At 60.3% G+C, this 17,563-nt stretch overlaps 2 protein-coding genes across 12 annotated transcripts; both read left to right on the top strand.

Annotated features, from left to right (window-relative positions):
- Window positions 1-64: 64 nt before the first annotated feature.
- Babam1 (BRISC and BRCA1 A complex member 1) lies at window positions 65-8,478 on the top strand. Of its 3 annotated transcripts, none has more exons than XM_040742144.1 (9): window positions 65-422; window positions 1,401-1,719; window positions 2,231-2,289; window positions 3,817-3,937; window positions 4,012-4,090; window positions 5,243-5,267; window positions 5,736-5,847; window positions 5,953-6,036; window positions 8,157-8,478. In XM_040742144.1, the coding sequence occupies exons 2-9, from the start codon at window positions 1,447-1,449 to the stop codon at window positions 8,355-8,357; spliced, it is 954 nt and encodes a 317-aa protein (XP_040598078.1). In that variant the 5' UTR covers window positions 65-422; window positions 1,401-1,446; the 3' UTR covers window positions 8,358-8,478. The 3 variants fall into 3 exon arrangements, with proteins under 3 accessions (XP_040598078.1, XP_040598077.1, XP_040598076.1); XM_040742143.1 differs by having other exon boundaries at window positions 70-422; window positions 1,398-1,719; window positions 5,736-5,865; XM_040742142.1 differs by having other exon boundaries at window positions 71-422; window positions 5,736-5,865.
- A 1,484-nt stretch (window positions 8,479-9,962) lies between these two features.
- On the top strand, window positions 9,963-16,350 carry Ankle1 (ankyrin repeat and LEM domain containing 1). Of its 9 annotated transcripts, none has more exons than XM_040742133.1 (10): window positions 9,968-10,644; window positions 10,725-10,877; window positions 11,120-11,225; window positions 11,299-11,401; window positions 11,593-12,402; window positions 12,515-12,677; window positions 13,230-13,606; window positions 13,903-14,084; window positions 14,334-14,439; window positions 14,594-16,350. In XM_040742133.1, the coding sequence occupies exons 1-8, from the start codon at window positions 10,523-10,525 to the stop codon at window positions 14,073-14,075; spliced, it is 2,007 nt and encodes a 668-aa protein (XP_040598067.1). In that variant the 5' UTR covers window positions 9,968-10,522; the 3' UTR covers window positions 14,076-14,084; window positions 14,334-14,439; window positions 14,594-16,350. The 9 variants fall into 9 exon arrangements, with proteins under 9 accessions (XP_040598075.1, XP_040598073.1, XP_040598074.1 ...); XM_040742134.1 differs by having other exon boundaries at window positions 13,903-14,109; XM_040742138.1 differs by having other exon boundaries at window positions 9,970-10,644; window positions 13,230-13,389; window positions 13,477-13,606; window positions 13,903-14,439.
- Window positions 16,351-17,563: the final 1,213 nt, after the last annotated feature.

Below are 17,563 nucleotides of genomic sequence, written 5' to 3'. Positions count from 1 at the left end.
GCCCTACTGTGGGCACCCCGCCAGGGGCCTGTTAGCGTCCCTGTCCCGGGCCACTGCACTACATTTCCCAGAAGGCGTCACGGCCGCGCCGTGCAAACTTCCGGTCAGGAAGATGGCGGCTTCCTAGACCCCTGTGATTGACTGGCCGCGGTTCCTAGGCTGCAGAGTGGAGCCGGGCGGTGTGACCTCGTGCGAGCTCTTCTGTGGCTGTGGTGTAACATCGACGCGGCTTGCTGGCAGCTCCAGGCTCGTTGTGCCCCGGAGTCGCCGCCCCGAGAAGCGCACACCTTTGCACGGCCGGCGCCTTGCGGTCCCTGCTGCCCCGGGGACCTGGCCGCCCGCTCTCGTGCACGCGCCAGCCACCCGCGCGCTGTGGCCTCGCGTGGCAGACACCCAGACACAAGCTCGCCAAGGCCAGCCAGGCAAGTGGGGCGCCAGCAAAGGCTTCAGGGGCAGCGGGCGCGGGCTTCGGCCGGGGTGGCGCGGGCGCTGCCGCGGGGAAGGAGCCTCGAGGAGCTCTCCGCGGTGTCTTCTCAGCCCGGCAGCCCATTGATCTCTGTCCCATGTCTGTCCCCTGGGACGGCCAGGTGCGGGAGCCACCGAAGGCCTTGCCGGGCCAAATGCCACCTCGGCGTACTCCCGGGGACCAGGCTGCTGTGTCCATTGGCTGTGAAGGGCAGTGACGGTGTTTGCCCTGCTGCAGACTTGGGCGGCCACGAGTGGACCGCAGCGCAGTGGGGAGGGTGTGCAGCTCAGTGGGTAGTGTGGTAGCTCAGTGGGTAGGGTGTGCAGCTCAGTGGGTAGGGTGTGGCAGCTCAGTGCGTAGTGTGGCAGCTCAGTGGGTAGTGTGGCAGCTCAGTGGGTAGGGTGTGGCAGCTCAGTGGGTAGGGTGTGGCAGCTCAGTGGGTAGGGTGTGCAGCTCAGTGGGGAGGGTGTGTAGCTGAGTGGGTAGTGTGGTAGCTCAGTGGGGAGGGTGTGGTAGCTCAGTGGGTAGGGTGTGCAGCTCAGTGGGTAGGGTGTGGCAGCTCAGTGGGGAGGGTGTGCAGCTCAGTGGGGAGGGTGTGCAGCTCAGTGGGGAGGGTGTGTAGCTGAGTGGGGAGGGTGTGTAGCTCAGTGGGGAGGGTGGGTAGCTCAGTGGGGAGGGTGTGTAGCTCAGTGGGTAGGGTGCTCGCCTAGCACGCCTGGGGCCCTGGGCCCCCATCTGCAGCGCACAGAAGCTGGGTGCAGAGGGTCACACTGAGTTGGAGGCCGGTGCGGGTTCCGTGCAGCTGCTGTTGCTGATTTGGTTCCCGGCCTCCGTCTTAAGGGAGCCGCTCTGCAGCCGCCGGAGCCTCCTGAGAGGCAGGGCGCTCGCGGCTCAGCTCCTGGCCTCTCACTGCTTTCTAAAACTCTTGAAGCAGGGTCCTGGCTTCCGCAGCCCCCTCTCCATCCCAGCACCCCGGGGCCATGGAGGCGGCCGAGGCCCGCAGCCCCCCTGAGGACGAGGAGGAGCAGGAGGAGGAGGACGGGGAGGAGCCGACACCTGAGCCCCGGCCTCACACTCGCTCCAACCCCGAGGGCGCCGAGGACCGGGCCCTGGGAGCTCAGACCCACGTGGGCAGCCGCAGCGAGGGCGAGGGTGAGGCAGCCAGTGTCGCAGGGGCCGGGCCCAAGCCCTGGCAGGTACCGGCACCTGAGGTCCAGATTCGAACACCACGGGTCAACTGTCCAGAGAAGGTGGTACGTGGCTGTCCTGACTGGGGATGCAGGCCGTGGGGTCGCCCCGCAGGCCACTCTGGCCCTGTGAGAGTCTGATGTTGCCACCTGCTTCCATGCATGAGTCCACACTTGGTGACTTAAACTTCACTGAATTAGATTCTTTTTTTTTTTTTTTTTTTGGTTTTTCGAGACAGGGTTTCTCTGTAGCTTTGGAGGCTGTCCTGGAACTCACTCTGTAGACCAGGCTGGCCTCGAACTCACAGATATCCGCCTGCCTCTGCCTCCCGAGTGCTGGGATTAAAGGCGTGCGCCACCAACGCCCGGCCTGAATTAGATTCTTGGTTTTTTGTTTTGTTTGTGGCACCTGGACCTACACATAGACCCCCAGCCCCTCCCTGGGAGATTCTAGGCAGGGGCTCCATTCCTGAGCCACGCCCCCAGCCCCTGGAGGACTGCAGGCTGGGTCCCACCCTAGGTGTCCTAGCTCTGTCTGCTTTGGTCCTATACTCTCTGTCTTCTGCTTATGTTTCAGATCATCTGTCTGGATCTTTCGGAGGAGATGTCCGTGCCCAAACTGGAGTCTTTTAATGGGTAATGGTGGCATTGGGTGTGGCCATGGGCAGCTCAGAGTGCAGAGGGTCCTTGTTCTACCCGGGAGGACCCAGGCATCCATGACACAGCATCAGGGCTCTGTCCGTGTGTGTGTGTGTGTGTGTGTGTGTGTGTGTGTGTGTGACACGCTCGTAGGAGCCAAGGACCCCGGTGGGTGTGGTGCGCTCAGTTTGATGGGGCAGAACTGTTGAGCTCCGTGTGCTCCCAGGGGGTGGGGCATGCGGTGTCACTCTGGAGTGGCTTCAGGGCCCTGTGACGATAGAGCAAGTCCACAGGAGCGATGGCACACACCTGCCGTCAGCACTGGGGATGGGGATGGAAGAGCCAGGAGTTCAAGGTTCACCTGGGCAATACAGTGATTTGGGCGCCAGTTTGGATCCCACAGCAGGTTGAGGCTAGCCTGCACTACATGGTGAGTTTGAGCTCACTTGGTATATTAGGATTCTTTTAGAGGAACGAAACTGAGAGAATGAATCTGTGTGCATATGTATGTACACACCCACACACCCACACGCATGCACACACACTCACACACATACACACACTCACACACTCTCACACACACTCACACACGCACACACACTCTCATACACATACACACTCACACACTCTCACACACACTCACACACCCTCACACACCACACACTCACACACTCACACACACACTCACACACATGCGCACACTCACACACACATACACTCTCACACACACTCACACACGCACACACACTCTCATACACATACACACACACTCACACACACACTCACACACCCTCACACACCACACACTCACACACTCACACACTCACACACATGCACACACTCACACACATACACACTCACACACTCTCACACACTCTCACACACGCACACACACTCTCATACACATACACACTCACACACTCACACACACCCTCACACACCACACACTCACACACTCAGTCTCACCTCACACTCACACACCCACACACATGCGCACACACTCACACACATACACACACACACACTCTCACACACATACACACACTCACACAACACACACTCACACACTCTCACACATATGCACACACACTCTCACACACACACACACTCACACACTCTCACACACATGCACACACTCTCACACACATACACACACTCACACAACACACACTCACACATTCTCACACACACACACACACACACAGGTTTATTGGAGTGGCTTACAGGCTGTGGTCCAGCTAATCCCAATGGCTGTCTGTCAGCGGAAGGTCCCAGAACCCAGTGGTCGCTGTCTCAGGAATGGGCTGCGAGTGAGGCCAGATCCCTTCCTCCCTGCCCTTTACCTAGACCGCCATTGGAGGGCGTGGCCTCCATTGAAGGTGGCTCTTCCCACCTCGGAAGACTGGATAGAAGTGGGTCTTCCGCCTTCACAGGATTTAATTAGGAGTCCCTCACGGCCACGCCCAGTAGTTAATTCCAGCTGTGGTCAGGTGACAGCCCTGCCCCTGTCGCCCGCCTCTCCAGCTCCAGGACGAACGCCCTCAATGTGTCTCAGAAGATGGTTGAGATGTTCGTGCGTACAAAGCACAAGATTGACAAGAGCCACGAGTTTGCGCTGGTCGTGGTGAACGACGACTCCGCTTGGGTAAGGCTGGGGTGGGTGGGGCTCTGGGGACTCAGGACTGGTTGCCCAGCACTGAGGCCCCGCCTTCCCCACAGCTGTCTGGCCTGACCTCCGACCCACGCGAGCTCTGCAGCTGCCTGTACGACCTGGAGACGGCGTCCTGTTCCACGTTCAGTATCCTTATCACTTTACAGATCGGCAAAGCTGGAACGGGCCAGTAGTATTGTGGAGTCCTGGAACACAGAGCCCAGGTTGAATGTTCAGAATCAAAGCAATCCAGAACCTGACACCAGGACCTTTCTGTAGCTGCTGGATTGTTTTTCTTGTAGACCAGGCTGGTCTCGAACTCACAGAGATCCGCCTGCCTCTGCCTCCCGAGTGCTGGGATTAAGGGTATATATCATCACCTCACATCAAATATATAAATATATTTTTGAGACTATTTCTCTTGTAGCCCAGGCTAGCCTTGAATTCATAATGTAGCTAAAGATGGCCTTGAACTCCTGGTTCACCTGCCTCCTCCTGTGCTGGGATGACAGTGTGCTGGACCCACAGCTGCATGAACGCTAAGCATCTGCCCTAGCCCCGCAACCCCAGCCCCAGCGAGACTCGGGTTTGTCCAGTGAGATCACAGGAGAATATTCCGTGTATGGGAGTCACATTCAAGACCCAGCAGTTTACAGGCCAGGCTTACCTACAAATCTAGACTCCGCTTCAAAACCATAAAACCAGCAAAACGGGAACCTGGCTATTAATCCACCATGATGCCAAGCCCCAAAGCCACCTAGCACCCAGGAGTCCCTGACGCCCACCCTGAGCAGTGGAGGGGTGGGTGTCGAGTGTCAGGCGCACCCAGGGAGCCTGCCACCCAAGCAGGGCTGGCATACAGCCCGTGCCTCCTTTTTTTTTTTTTTTTTTTTCGAGACAGGGTTTCTCTGTAGCTTTGGAGGCTGTCCTGGAACTCGCTCTGTAGACCAGGCTGGCCTTGAACTCACAGAGATCCACCTGCCTCTGCCTCCCGAGTGCTGGGATTAAAGGCATGTGCCACCAACGCCCGGCCAGCCGGTGCCTCTTAATGCTGATATTTACCTGAAAAGCCACAGCCATGCCTTTCAACCTGCAGCCTCTAACATGGAGGGTGCTCCCCCAGAATTAAGGTAGCATTGAGGACGTGGCAGGAGGGTCCTGGGGGGGGGTCTGCAGGGCTTCAGGCAGCACCCACTCTACGATGTGTGAAAGGAAGCAGGTGTGGGACACACAGCCTGTCCCGGGGTGCCGTCATCCCCCGGGCCCCAAGCTGGCACCTTGTCCTTAGCGACCCTCCAGATCTGGAAGGCCTCTTCAGTCTCATGTGAGTGCACCTCCAAAGTGAGGCGTGGCCTTGGGTTCCCTCCCCAGCAAGGTGCAGACAGACAGACAGCCTCTCAAGGCCGTCCAGTGGGTGGGGCCGCGGGTCAAGACCCTTTGTCCAGCGGCGGAGCTTGCATTTGAGAATGCTTTTAAAGAAGTCTTGGACATTTTTTCCTTACGTATTTATTTTTGTGCAAGTGTGTGGGCGGCCGTGCTTGTGTGGGGGTCAGGGGTGACTTGTGAAAAGCCCTTCTGTGCTTCTGCCTCGTGGGGCCCGCACATCAAATCGGATGTGCGGACTTGGCTGCAGACGCCTGGAGCCTCTTGGCCCCAGAGCCGTCTCTCTGTCCCTGGCTTTGCATTAATTCAGGGCCACCAGGAGCGGGGCCTGTGGGGTTCAGCCGTGGGGGAAGGGTTTGGCCCAGGCCTGGCAGGCAGCGGGTATCGAGCCCCCCTCTCCCCTCTGTAGCCAGCAGAAGACCGAGCTGCCAGTCACAGAGAGCGTGCAAACCATCCCTCCCCCCTACGTGGTGCGCACCATCCTGGTCTACAGCCGCCCGCCCTGCCAGCCCCCGTTCTCCGTGAGTGAGCCCATGAAGGTGAGCCTGGAGGGTGGGGGCTGATCGGACTCCCAGGACCGCGGCGCTGTGGCGGCACCCACCCACCCTGCCTCTCACCCGCTGCAGAAGATGCTCCAGTGCCCCTACTTCTTCTTCGACGTCATTTACATCCACAACGGCTCGGAGGAGAAGGAGGAAGAGGGGTGGAAGGTGAGAGTCTGGGGGGGGGCGCCCTTCCTGCCATGTCAGTCACTTAGCGGCGTTTCCTACCTCTCCCGTTCGTTCGCTGCTGTGACTCGAGTGGGAGCCTGTGGTCTTAGCAGCGGAGCTCACACCGTGCCTACCCCCAGCTCTTTCCTGACCTCACCCGTGCACCCTCGGCCCGGGCACCCTCCCTCCCGTTTCAGCCTCTCCAGACCTCACTGCTTCACCTCTGACTTGCTGTGGCTGAGTGCGCTTCTGACGTCTGTGAACCTAAGTTTCCAGACTGAGAGGTGGGAGTTCAGTCCCTGAACCTACACAGCGGGAGCGCTGACTCCCAAAGATTGTACTCTGACCCCTACACACCTGTACTCAGTGCACACACACACTCACACCTGCACTTAGTGCATACACACTCACATACACACCTGTACTCTGCACACAGACACACACACCTGCACTCAGCACACACACCTGCACTCAGCGCACACACCTGCACTCAGCGCACACAGACACACCTGCACTCAAGAGCACACACACACCTGCACTCAGTGCACACACACACACCTGCACTCAGAGCACGCACACACACCTGCACTCAGAGCACACAGATACACACCTGCACTCAGAGCACACAGATACACACCTGCACTCAGCACACACACACACACCTGCACTCAGTGCACACAGACACACCTGCACTCAGAGCACACACACACACCTGCACTCAGTGCACACAGACACACCTGCACTCAGCGCACACACCTGCACTCAGCGCACACACCTGCACTCAGAGCACACACACACACCTGCACTCAGTGCACACAGACACACCTGCACTCAGCACACACACCTGCACTCAGCACACACACCTGCACTCAGCGCACACACACACACCTGCACTCAGCGCACACACACACACCTGCACTCAGCACACACACCTGCACTCAGCACACACACCTGCACTCAGTGCACACACACCTGCACTCAGCACACACACCTGCACTCAGTGCACACACACACCTGCACTCAGCACACACACCTGCACTCAGTGCACACACACCTGCACTCAGCACACACACCTGCACTCAGTGCACACACACACCTGCACTCAGCACACACACCTGCACTCAGCACACACACCTGCACTCAGTGCACACACACACCTGCACTCAGTGCACACACACACCTGCACTCAGTGCACACACACACACCTGCACTCAGTGCACACACACACCTGCACTCAGCACACACACACACACCTGCACTCAGCACACACACACACACCTGCACTCAGCACACACCAAAGCCCCCCCAGCACAGGTGACAGCTCACAGAACTGCACAGCCTGCGCACTGGAGAGTGTCCCATGCTAGTGACTCTGGCCTAAGCCTCTTCCAGACAGCTGGTCCCTGACAGAGAGGGGCCTAGTGAGTCTGCTCAGTTTCAGGGACTTCCTGAAGTTCTATGTCAGAGGACGCTGACACAGGAGGCTGGCCTGGGCTGCAGGATGAGGCAGGATGAGGAAAGAGAAAACATGAGTGAAAACTCCTCCCGTGGGGGCCGTCTCTTGTTGCCACTGTGGCCACTCCTGGCTGGCCCCTGAGTTCTGGATCCTCCCTGCAGGGGAAGTGGACTGGGACTAAGGGTGTGCCTTTCTGCCAGGCGTTGGTGGCGCACGTCTTTAATCCCAGCACTCGGGAGGCAGAGGCAGGCGGATCTCTGTGAGTTCAAGGCTAGCCTGGTCTACAGAGCAAGTTCCATGACAGCCTCCAAAGTCACAGAGAAACCCTGTCTCGAAAACAAACAAACAAACAAAAAAAAGGATGTACCCTTCTGCATCTAGCTTTCCATAGGTCCACGGGATTTGAACTCAGGTCCAAGTGCTCGCATAGCAGACACTACTCACTGAGCCACCTCCCGGCCCCACACTGTGGGTGCTCAGGTCCTGGGTGCTGGGGGGATGTTAGGGATGTTTGCTGACTGCAGTAACAGTTTCTGACCCAAACAACTCCTCTTCACCCCTTAGAGCCCGCTGTAGATACCCCTTCCTCTAGGAAGGCCTCCAGGGGCAGGGAGGGCTTTTGGGGCTAATCCCAATACCAACAGCCTCTCGCTGGCCCCCACAGGACATGTTCTCCTTCATGGGAAGCCTGGACACCAAGGGCACCAGCTACAAGTATGAGGTAACCCTGGCTGGGCCCGCCCTAGAGCTGCACAACTGCATGGCCAAGCTGTTGGCCCACCCGCTGCAGAGGCCCTGCCAGACCCACGCGAGTTACAGCCTGCTGGAGGACGAGGAGGCTGCTGAGGGCGGAGCCACCGTGTGAGCTGCGTGCGAGCTGCTTGCGAGCTCCGACGGCTCTGCACAGCCTGCTCCTGCCGTGTCTGCTGTAAATTCTCTCTTCCTGGGACCACTCTGTCTCCAGAATAAAATCTGAGGCTTCTGGACCTGTCCTCGGGTCGTTTTGGGTTCACCAAGGCACTGAGCCTAGCGGCCGTGTTCGGCCTCGGTGCTGGCTGCATGCACCCGGCGTCCTGACACCACAGCCATCGTGACCTGGGCTGTGCACTCCCTCAGGCGGTGTCAGCTGTGTTTGCAGACTCCTCGTTACCCTACAGAACCCACCCCAGATGTCCTTTCCTTCAGGAAGTCCTCCGAGACAAGGAGCATCTATTGCAGGTGACGCTGGTGTGGCTTCCGCAGAAAGCGTACTTTTGGGGTCCTCCAGGACACCCAGGAGTGCCAGCTCCAAGTGGGAAGTGGGGTCCTCCCGGACACCCAGGAGTGCCAGCTCCAAGTGGGAAGTGGGGTCCTCCAGGACACCCAGGAGTGCCAGCTCCAAGTGGGAAGTGGTCGGGGTGACACTTCCCACCGCCATCCCAAACTGTGCTGCAGTGCGCTGTCTCAGACCCCGACCTGACTGCACCTGTGTAGCCGGTGGCTCACCAAGAGCGACCACCCAGAGTCCCAGAGTCCAGAGTCCCAGAGTGCGCCCTGTGATGCGTGCCCAGAAGAGCAAGGCAAGCCTGGCCCCTCCCATCCACTCCACCTCCATTCACAGGAAACCAAGTGGCGGTGAGCGGGAGGCGGGCTCTGCTGTAGGACTTAGCAGAGTCACTTTCTGGGGTGGAATGAACAGCTGTTTCCTAGAAGTCCTTGAAGAGTCCTTGTGGAAAACAGGGATTGCTTTGCTGAAGGGGCATCGCTGCCGCCCCATGGCTTTGGTCACAGACACCTCAGGCACAGCTGAGGATCCTGTATTATTGTGACTGCAAACGGATACGAGTCACGGGCGCACGGACGCTCCCCATCAGTGACGCATGCACGTTAGCCCAGGGACCTTGGTGTGAGGGATTTTTTGTGTAATGGCCATTAATGTGGCTTTGCACAGCTGTCTGCGCTCATCCCGTCAGAGCGATTGGACCTTCCTGCAGCCGCTTAGGCCGTCAAATTTCAAGCTGTTGGGCTTGTTCTGAGCCGAGCTGCATGGTGCACCCCAGCAGGGCTACACAGTGCACCAGACTCACGCGGAGACGGGGGGCTGAGGCAGGGGGGTGGCCAGGTCCAGGGCAGCAGGGGCCACATGGGGAAACGGTGGCTCAAAAGGAGTATGAACAAAGCTAGATCCGGGTTCGATTTCCGTGTGCAGGCTCACGACTTCGGTTCCGGAGGATCCACTGCCCCTTCTGTCTCCATGGGCCCCAGGCACACATGGCACACAGACCGCCGTGCAGGCGAAACACCCATGTGATTAACTTAAAAGCAGGTTAGCCGGGCGGTGGTGGCGCACGCCTTTAATCCCAGCACTCGGGAGGCAGAGGCAGGAGGATCTCTGTGAGTTCGAGACCAGCCTGGTCTACAAGACCTAGTTCCAGGACAGCCTCCAAAGCCACAGAGAAACCCTGTCTCAAAAAAACCAAAAAAAAAAAAAAAAAAAAAAAAAGCGGGCCAGCCTGACTGTTTTCTGGCCCCGCGTTTACACTTAGTGCTGAGCTCTGTCCACCCATTTGCAAGTAAGGAACTCTTCAGGAAATTTTGTTTAATTTTGTTTAATTAGTTGGCCCGCGGCCAAGGCACACGTGTGCACGTCCGTCTGCCCTCTTTCCAGCCTGTGGGTCCTGAGGCTCGAACCGGGCTCGTCAGACTTGGCAGCAAGCACCTCTACCTACAGAGCCGTCTCGCTTGCCCTCGCAGAGCAACAGTGACAGCCAGCTCGGCTGGACTGAAAATGCGCGGCGCGGGCACTCGGGAGTGGGATCCCAGCTCTCGGCCTGCTGAGGCAGGAGAGTGGACAGCTTGGGCTAAGTCTACGGTGCCCAGTAGTTTGTCCTTTGTGCCCCGCTCTTTACCCCACGCCCCTGGAGTTCGCGGCAATCCTCCTGACTCCGCATCCCAGTGTGGGACCCCAGCTGCGGGCACCAGCGCCCCCCAGCCTTGGTCTGAGGCTCCGGGCTCTGCCGGTCCACCCAGGGCGTCGCCAGGGCGTGGCCGATGGGCGTGGCCGCGCGTGCGCAGAGGCCGCCGCGCGAATTTGAACGGCGGAGCGGTGCCATGGCGGATTCCGCGCGCTGGGCCCGGCAGCTGCAGGCGGCGCTGCGCGAGTGGGAGCCTCGGTGAGGGCGGGCGGGGTCCCCGGGCCTCCTGCTCCCCGGGCGGCCGGGAGGGCTGGGGCTACTCTCGCCGTCTGCCGCAGGGCTGTGGAGGAGCTGCTGCGCCGGGGCGCGGACCCCAGCCTGGTGCAGGAGGGCGGCGCGGCGGCGGTGCACCTGGCGGCCCGAGCGCGCCACCCGCGCGCCCTGCTCTGCCTCCGGATCCTGCTGCGCCGGGGCGCGGACCCCAACGCCCGGTAAGGCGCGCCCGGGGCGCCCTGGAGCGGTGGCTGCGGCCGGGGCGCCCGGCGGGGGTGGGGGTGGAGATGTCTACTCCGAGGAGGGTGAGGCAGGAGGGTGACGGTGAGTTAGGGTGTCAGCGCCCCCTGGTGCCCGAGGCGGTGGGCACGCGTCATCTCAGCACACGGGGCTGGGGCGGAAGGAGCAAAGAGGCCGAGGCTAGCCTGGGCTACACGAGCTGCTCTCCCCCGCGTGCCAGGTCCGCCGAGGCGCTGACGCCGGTGCACGTGGCCGCAGCGTGGGGCTGTCGTGGCGCCCTGGAGCTGCTGCTGAGCCGCGGGGGCGACCCCACGCTGAGAGACCAGGTCAGGACCCTGCGGGGCACAGGGCGGCGGGAGGGCGGACCGCGGGCGCCCCCTGCTGACCGTGTCTGCGCAGGACGGGCTCCGGCCCCTGGACTGGGCGCTTCGGCAGCGACACCACAGCTGCGCACGCGTGCTGCGGGAGCTGGACAGGCCCGCTCGAACCCCGGAACCCGCCGGTGAGCAGAGCTGAGGGGTGCGCGGGGCCTGGCACCGGGCTTCCTCGCTGCGGGGCCATCTGTCAGTCACTGCCCATGACCTGTCAGTCATCACCGGTCGTCAGTCACCTGCCTGTCACGTCGTGCCTGTTTATGTTTATCTGTCTGCTTAGTTGTCATCTGTCTTTACATTCATGTTTGTCTGTATTTAGAGAAGTTTCCGGTAGCCCCGGCTGACCTTGAACTCGCTATGTGCGGAGGGCGTGTCTCTGCGGGGTCTCCCGCTGTCTCTGCACCTCCTCGTGTGTCCCTGGCCTCGGAGCAGCGCACGTGCAGAGCCGAGCGGCCAGCTGCGCAGGAGGTGACAGTAGAACCCCCAGAGCCCCGGAGCTCAGAGACCACCAGGAGCCCGGACTGCAGCAGCGACACCTTTGTCACTGCCTTGGAGGATTCTCCACAGCCCCGGCACCCAGCGGGGACACCGGGGCCCGCAACGGGGACACCGGGGCCTGCAGCGGGGAGACCAGGGCACCCAGCGGGGTCGCCGAGGCCCGCAACGGGGACGCCGGGGCATCCAGCAGGGACACCGGGACACCCAGCGGGGACGCCGGGGCACCCAGCGGGGACGCCGGGGCACCCAGCGGGGACGCCGGGGCACCCAGCGGGGACGCCGGGGCACCCAGCGGGGAGACCGGGGCACCCAGCGGGGAGACCGGGGCACCCAGCGGGGACGCCGGGGCCCGCAGCTGCCCCGCGGCCGCCCCGTGGGGCCATGGCGGCTGGGGACGAGGCACTGAGCTGCCAGCTGCAGGCCCTGACGTTGACCGCAGAGGCCCCCATCGTCGCCTCCCTGCCGGGTGACGGCGACCCAGGGGCCTCGCACCCACAGGGCCCAGTGCCCCCCATGTCCGACCTACAGTTGCTCCAGGCCCTCCGGGCCCTGGGCCACAGTCCTGGCCCGGTCACGCCTTTCACCCGTGGACACTACCTGCGGCGGCTGCAGGAAGCCCAGGCTAGCCTGGGTGAGTACCGCGGCGCTACTCCTGGAATCCAGGGACCTGGCTCTCAGCCCCACCACCATCACCAGCCGCTCTCCTGGGTCCTGACTCGGTTTCCCCTCCGCAACTGTTGCAGGGCACAGCCCAGAGCTGGCTGAGGCGCTCAGGACAGGCCACATCCCCGACTGCCAGGCGCATGAGGCTGCCCTGACGCAGCACTTCCAGCGGCTGGATCCCGCCAAGAGGTGGAGGGGAGGTGTTACAAAATCCAGCTTTACATACCTCCTCCTCGACCCCAGGTACGAGGGTAACAGGAAAGTTGGGGTTGGGCTTACACAGAGCCCTGCAGAGCAGGAGCCCAGCTGGCTCCGTCCCGGAGCTTGAGGCCTGGGTTCTAACAGGGAGATTCTGCTTCCAAACACCAAACGCTGCAGAAGCTGGGGATTCGGTTTTGATTTGCTGTGTGTCCCTAGGGAAGGGGCTAGCCCTCTCTGTTAACTGGCCCGAGTCGATTCCAGCTGTGAGTACCTATCACATGGCTTATAAAATAGGGGCCCCGGTGTGGGTTCAGATGCCCATGGCTCTGAAGACCGAGCTCATTTTTCCGTCTGAGCCGTCCCCACCCCCGCCCTGTCTGTTTTCTGTGCAAGCGTCTGTATGTGCATGGGTGCACACGCATACAAACACACACAGACACACACGCGTGCACACACAGACACACAGAGACACGCACTCTCTCTGGTGCATGTGTGGAGGTCAGAGGGCGGCTTGTGGGACATCATCTCCTTCCATCGTGCGGGTCCCAGGGATGGAACTCTGGCGCCTTTACGCTCTGAGCCTCTGTGTCCCAGGCAGACGCGGGGCCTGCCTGCCCGAGCCTCCTCCCTCACCCTGGCCGAGTGTCTGCAATGCTTTGTGGGAGCCATCTTCTACGTGGGCAAGGGGACCCGTGCCCGGCCGGATGCCCACCTCTGGGAAGCCCTTGGCTACCGTGAGCGGCCAGGCAAGAAGGTGGGGACAAAGGGCGGGGCTGGGCAGCTGTGCCTCCGGAAGCCAGGGCAGAGGGCTTCGGGTCCAGCCTCTGCCTCCACGCCCCAGGCTTGTCCCAAGGTACGCCGGATCCTGGACATCTGGGCCAGCGGCCGCGGGGTCATCTCCCTACACTGCTTCCAGCACGCCGTGGCTGTGGAGGCGTTCACGCGGGAGGCCTGTCTGTTGGATGCCCTAGGTAGGGTCCCGGGGAAGGAATTTGGCTGAATCCCTGTCTCTCCCTCCCTCGCCGCCCATGCTCTCACGCACAGTGGGGGTCACTGAGCCCTGAAGTCTGGCGCGCACGCGCGTGTGTGCACGTGCTCTCCGCGGGTCGTGGGGGGTGGAGCCCAAAGCCTGGCGCGGGTGTGTGCTCGTGCTCTCCGCGGGTTGTGGGGGTCACTGAACCCCGAAGCCTGGCGCACCTGTGTGCACGCGCTCTCCGCGGGTTGTGGGGGTGGAGCCCACTCCTGTGATCCTTCTCCAATCTTTCAGGGATCCAGACACTGACCAACCAGAAACAGGGGCACTACTACGGAGAGGCTGCCTGCTGGCCGCCCACACAGCGCCGGCGTTTGGGGGTGTACCTGCTGCATCGGGCTCTGCTCGTCTTCCTGGCTGAGGGGGAGCGAGAGCTGAGACCTCAGGACATCCAGGCCCGAGGCTGAGCGCCGACGGTGTGACTGAGCATCCCGGGGACAGGTCCCTGGCTGTGGGGTCTGTGTGTGTGTGTGTGTGTGTGTGGTGTCCCCTGCCCCTCTGCATCCCTGTGTGTGCTGTGTGTGTGTGCTGTGTGTGTGTGCTGTGTGTCTGTGTCTACCCCTTTGGTCTGCAAGCGTCCTGGTGGCAGCATGAAGATGTGGCCTGTCCACCCGGTTCTCGCCCTTCTCCATTACCAAGTAGCTGCTCTCCTCTGTGGGCTCCAGGAAAGCCTGCAGCAGGACCTGTGGGTGTACCAGGAAGTCCCTCCTGCTGTCTACTCTTCAGCCCCACCCAGGAGGAGCCCCAGAATGGCTGCTGGAACCTCACCAGGTACTCCTTCACTCAGTGAGCACCCATTAAGCACCTGCAGTGTTCCCTTGGGGTCGGGTCGTTGCTGTGGGGACATGTGTGTGTTGTAGGGTCCTTGGCGGCCTCCTTGGACACGCCCTCAGGATGCCGGGGAAACTCTGCTCTCCTCCCCCAGAAGGCTGACACCTGGGCCACATCAGCTGGAGACCCCCCTGAGGAAGAACATTTCATCTCCAGAGCACCCAGATGACAGCAGTGCCCCTGCAAAAGCCACGCCTGGAAGAACATTCACTGTAGATGGTGCCCACCCAGCCTACCATGAGCCACACCCACTTAACGCAAGCCACATGAGAGCTTGGTGCCAGAAATCATACTCACCTGGAAGCTGTTAGCCTGGGGCGCCCTGCTCACTTGGGTTCACACATTGAGGGCCACGCCCCCAGAACCCACGCCCCCGGGCCCTCCATGCTCCTGGCTGCTGTTTCAACAGGGCAGCTTCAGAATGACAACCCTTCTGCTTCACTCACGTGCTAGCTGAGGTTTGCTTGTGGGTTCCCAGCTCAGAAAAAATTGTTTTTTGATTTTTTTTTTTTTTTTTGCTCACTTTGAGACAGGGTTTCTCTGTGTAGCCTTGGCTGTCCTGGAATTCACTCTGTAGACCAGGAACTCAGTTCCGCCTGCTCCTGCCTCCCAAGTGCTGTGATTAAAGGGGTGCACCATCATGCGTGGCTCTGTCTCAAATTCTTGATGTCACTGGAGCCAGCAAAGGAGAATCAGTCATCAGGTGTCTGAGTGCTGGCCTAGCAGGCAGCAGGCTTTGGGGGTGCAGCGGGTTGGGGGTAGTAGAGGGAAAGGAAAATGGGTATCGTGATATGTGCGTGCCCTTGCCAGCTGGAGTTGCTCAGTAGAACTCAGTCTCAATACAACAGAACACTGGGCTTGTGGTTCGGTGTCCTTAGAAAGGGGCTAGCCAGCCCTGCTGTCAGCTTCCTTAGACAGGTTTCGGGCTGAGTGGTGGTGGCGCACGCCTTTAATCCCAGCACTCTGGAGGCAGAGGCGGGCGGATCTCTGTTTGAGGCCAGCCTGGTCTACAGAGTGAGTTCCAGGACAGCTTCCAAAACAATACAGAGAAACCCTGTCTCAGAAAAAAAAAAAAAGACTTTGGGTAGCTTGCACTGGTGGAACAGGCCTGTGACCCTGGCAGGAAGGTCATGAAAACAAAAAGTCCCCAACTAGGGCTGGAGAGGTGGCTCAGCGGTTAAGAGCACTGACTGTTCTTCCAGAGGTCCTGAGTTCAATTCCCGGCAACCACATGGTGGCTCACAACCACCTTGAATGAAATCTGGTGCCCTGCGCTGGCACGCAGGCAGAAGGCTGTATACACAATAAATAAATAAATTATGGGGAAAAAAGTCCCCAACTGAGGTGACAGGAAGCTACAAGCAGTTTCCACAAGTAGGGAACTTTAAGAAACTGGGAACTGGGTGGCCTCCGGGCCTGCCTATTGGCCTGCCTATCGTAAATCCCACTGACCACAGATTATGTGATCAGAAGCTGGGACCCACGAGCAGCTGCAACATCTTCAGCTACTCCCTTGCCTCGAGAAGACTGGGCATCAGATGGTCTCTTGCCCCACCGTCGTAAAACTAGCCCCTAGCCCACAATGACAGGATGGAACCCCCAGACACCAATGTGCCAGTTAGTTCTACCTAACCAGTGACAGCTACCGCCTTCCTCACGATAACCCTGTGTGGAAACCCTGTGTGCTGAGGAATCTCTGTAACCATGGGAACCTTGCAGACTGAGACTTGCGGTCTCGGGACTCCCCTTCCCTTTCTCTCTTTAAAAGTGCCTTGCATTTGCGGTTGGGGCTTCAACTCTACCGACAGGGCTGAGCCCCAGCCAGCTGACTTTTCCTTCAAAATAAAAACCTTGTGCTTGTATTTGGGTGTCCTAAGCTCCTTGAAGCCTTGGGGTCCTCTCTTAGTGGGCACAATAGGTCAGAAGTTCAAAGCCAGGCTAGCTGTATAGTGTATTCACTGTCTGTCACCTTCAGTTATGACTCAGAGCAAAGAAGGCAAACTCAAGGCCAGGGAGTCGCTGCACTAACTCCATGCTGTGAGCGTGGGTCCCATCATTTCAGCCCCCTCTGTGTGCAGAGCTTCGGGTGAGCTCAGGGCTGCCCCGCAGGGCTTGTGGGATGCATCTGCTGCGGAGGGAGCCCTGCTTGTTTTCCTGGGTGGGGGCAGTGACAGCTGCAGCCTCAGGAGCTAGGATGGGAACCGCAGCAGGGCCCGGCGCCCCAGCTCTGCCTTCAGCGTGTGCACACGCGCGCGCGCCCAGGCCATTCTGTGTCTCCCTCTCCGGTGTGGTGGACTTCATCCGTCCAGCTGGACGGGTGGAGCTTCCAGGGGGGAAGGAAGAGTGTGGGAGGACAGAACATTCCACCGCATCACCAGGTCTTGTCCTGGGGAAGCAAGCAGAGAGGAGCGCCCTCATGTGCCTGCTGCTGTGGGGAGGTAGAGGTTACATCGGCTCGCAGCTGGCGGCTACAGTCTGCGGCTTCAGAGAAATCCAAGCAGAAGCCTTGCTGCCACACCACAGCAACACCGGGAAGGCGGGGTGGTCCGTGCTGCCGGCCGGCTTGTTCATCCTGGGCTAGTTGTTGATGTCCCGGCTTCTCCCTCTCCCCGGGTCCTGGACAACCTGGCCCTGTTCCTGCTCCCGACTCCCGACTCCTCTCCTCCCGCCCCGTCGTTTCTCCTCAGCACCCGCCTGTCACTCGGCACCACCCCTCTCCTGGGCCTGGGCCTCCTCCTTAGGGAACCTTTCCTGGTGGGGGGCCTCTCTAATCCTCGGGCTCTCTCTTCTCCTTGCCCCTGGGTCTATCTTTGACGGATGAGCTCTCCTCTCTGGCTGCATGGCTGTGTCGTGCATCCGTTGCTAAGTGGCTGCATAAGGGCTCTGCATGCACAGCGGGACCAACGGCAGCTCCCTCCGTGACTCCAGTTTCAATGGCCCCAGCTGCTGAGCCTCCTAAACTGCTCCTGTTCCCTTTGTAGTCAGGCGCCTCTCCTGTTCTCTCTTCCCAGTTCTGATTGGCTAACACCCACCCTCCTTCGCTCCCTTTCCCAATAAACTCCAC

The sequence above is a fragment of the Mesocricetus auratus genome, unplaced genomic scaffold (genome assembly GCF_017639785.1).
Source record: "Mesocricetus auratus isolate SY011 unplaced genomic scaffold, BCM_Maur_2.0 Super-Scaffold_6731, whole genome shotgun sequence".
Classification (NCBI taxonomy): Eukaryota; Metazoa; Chordata; class Mammalia; order Rodentia; family Cricetidae; genus Mesocricetus; species Mesocricetus auratus.
The sequence above is the reverse complement of the archived record's forward strand: the minus strand, read 5'-3'. Positions and strand labels throughout refer to the sequence as shown.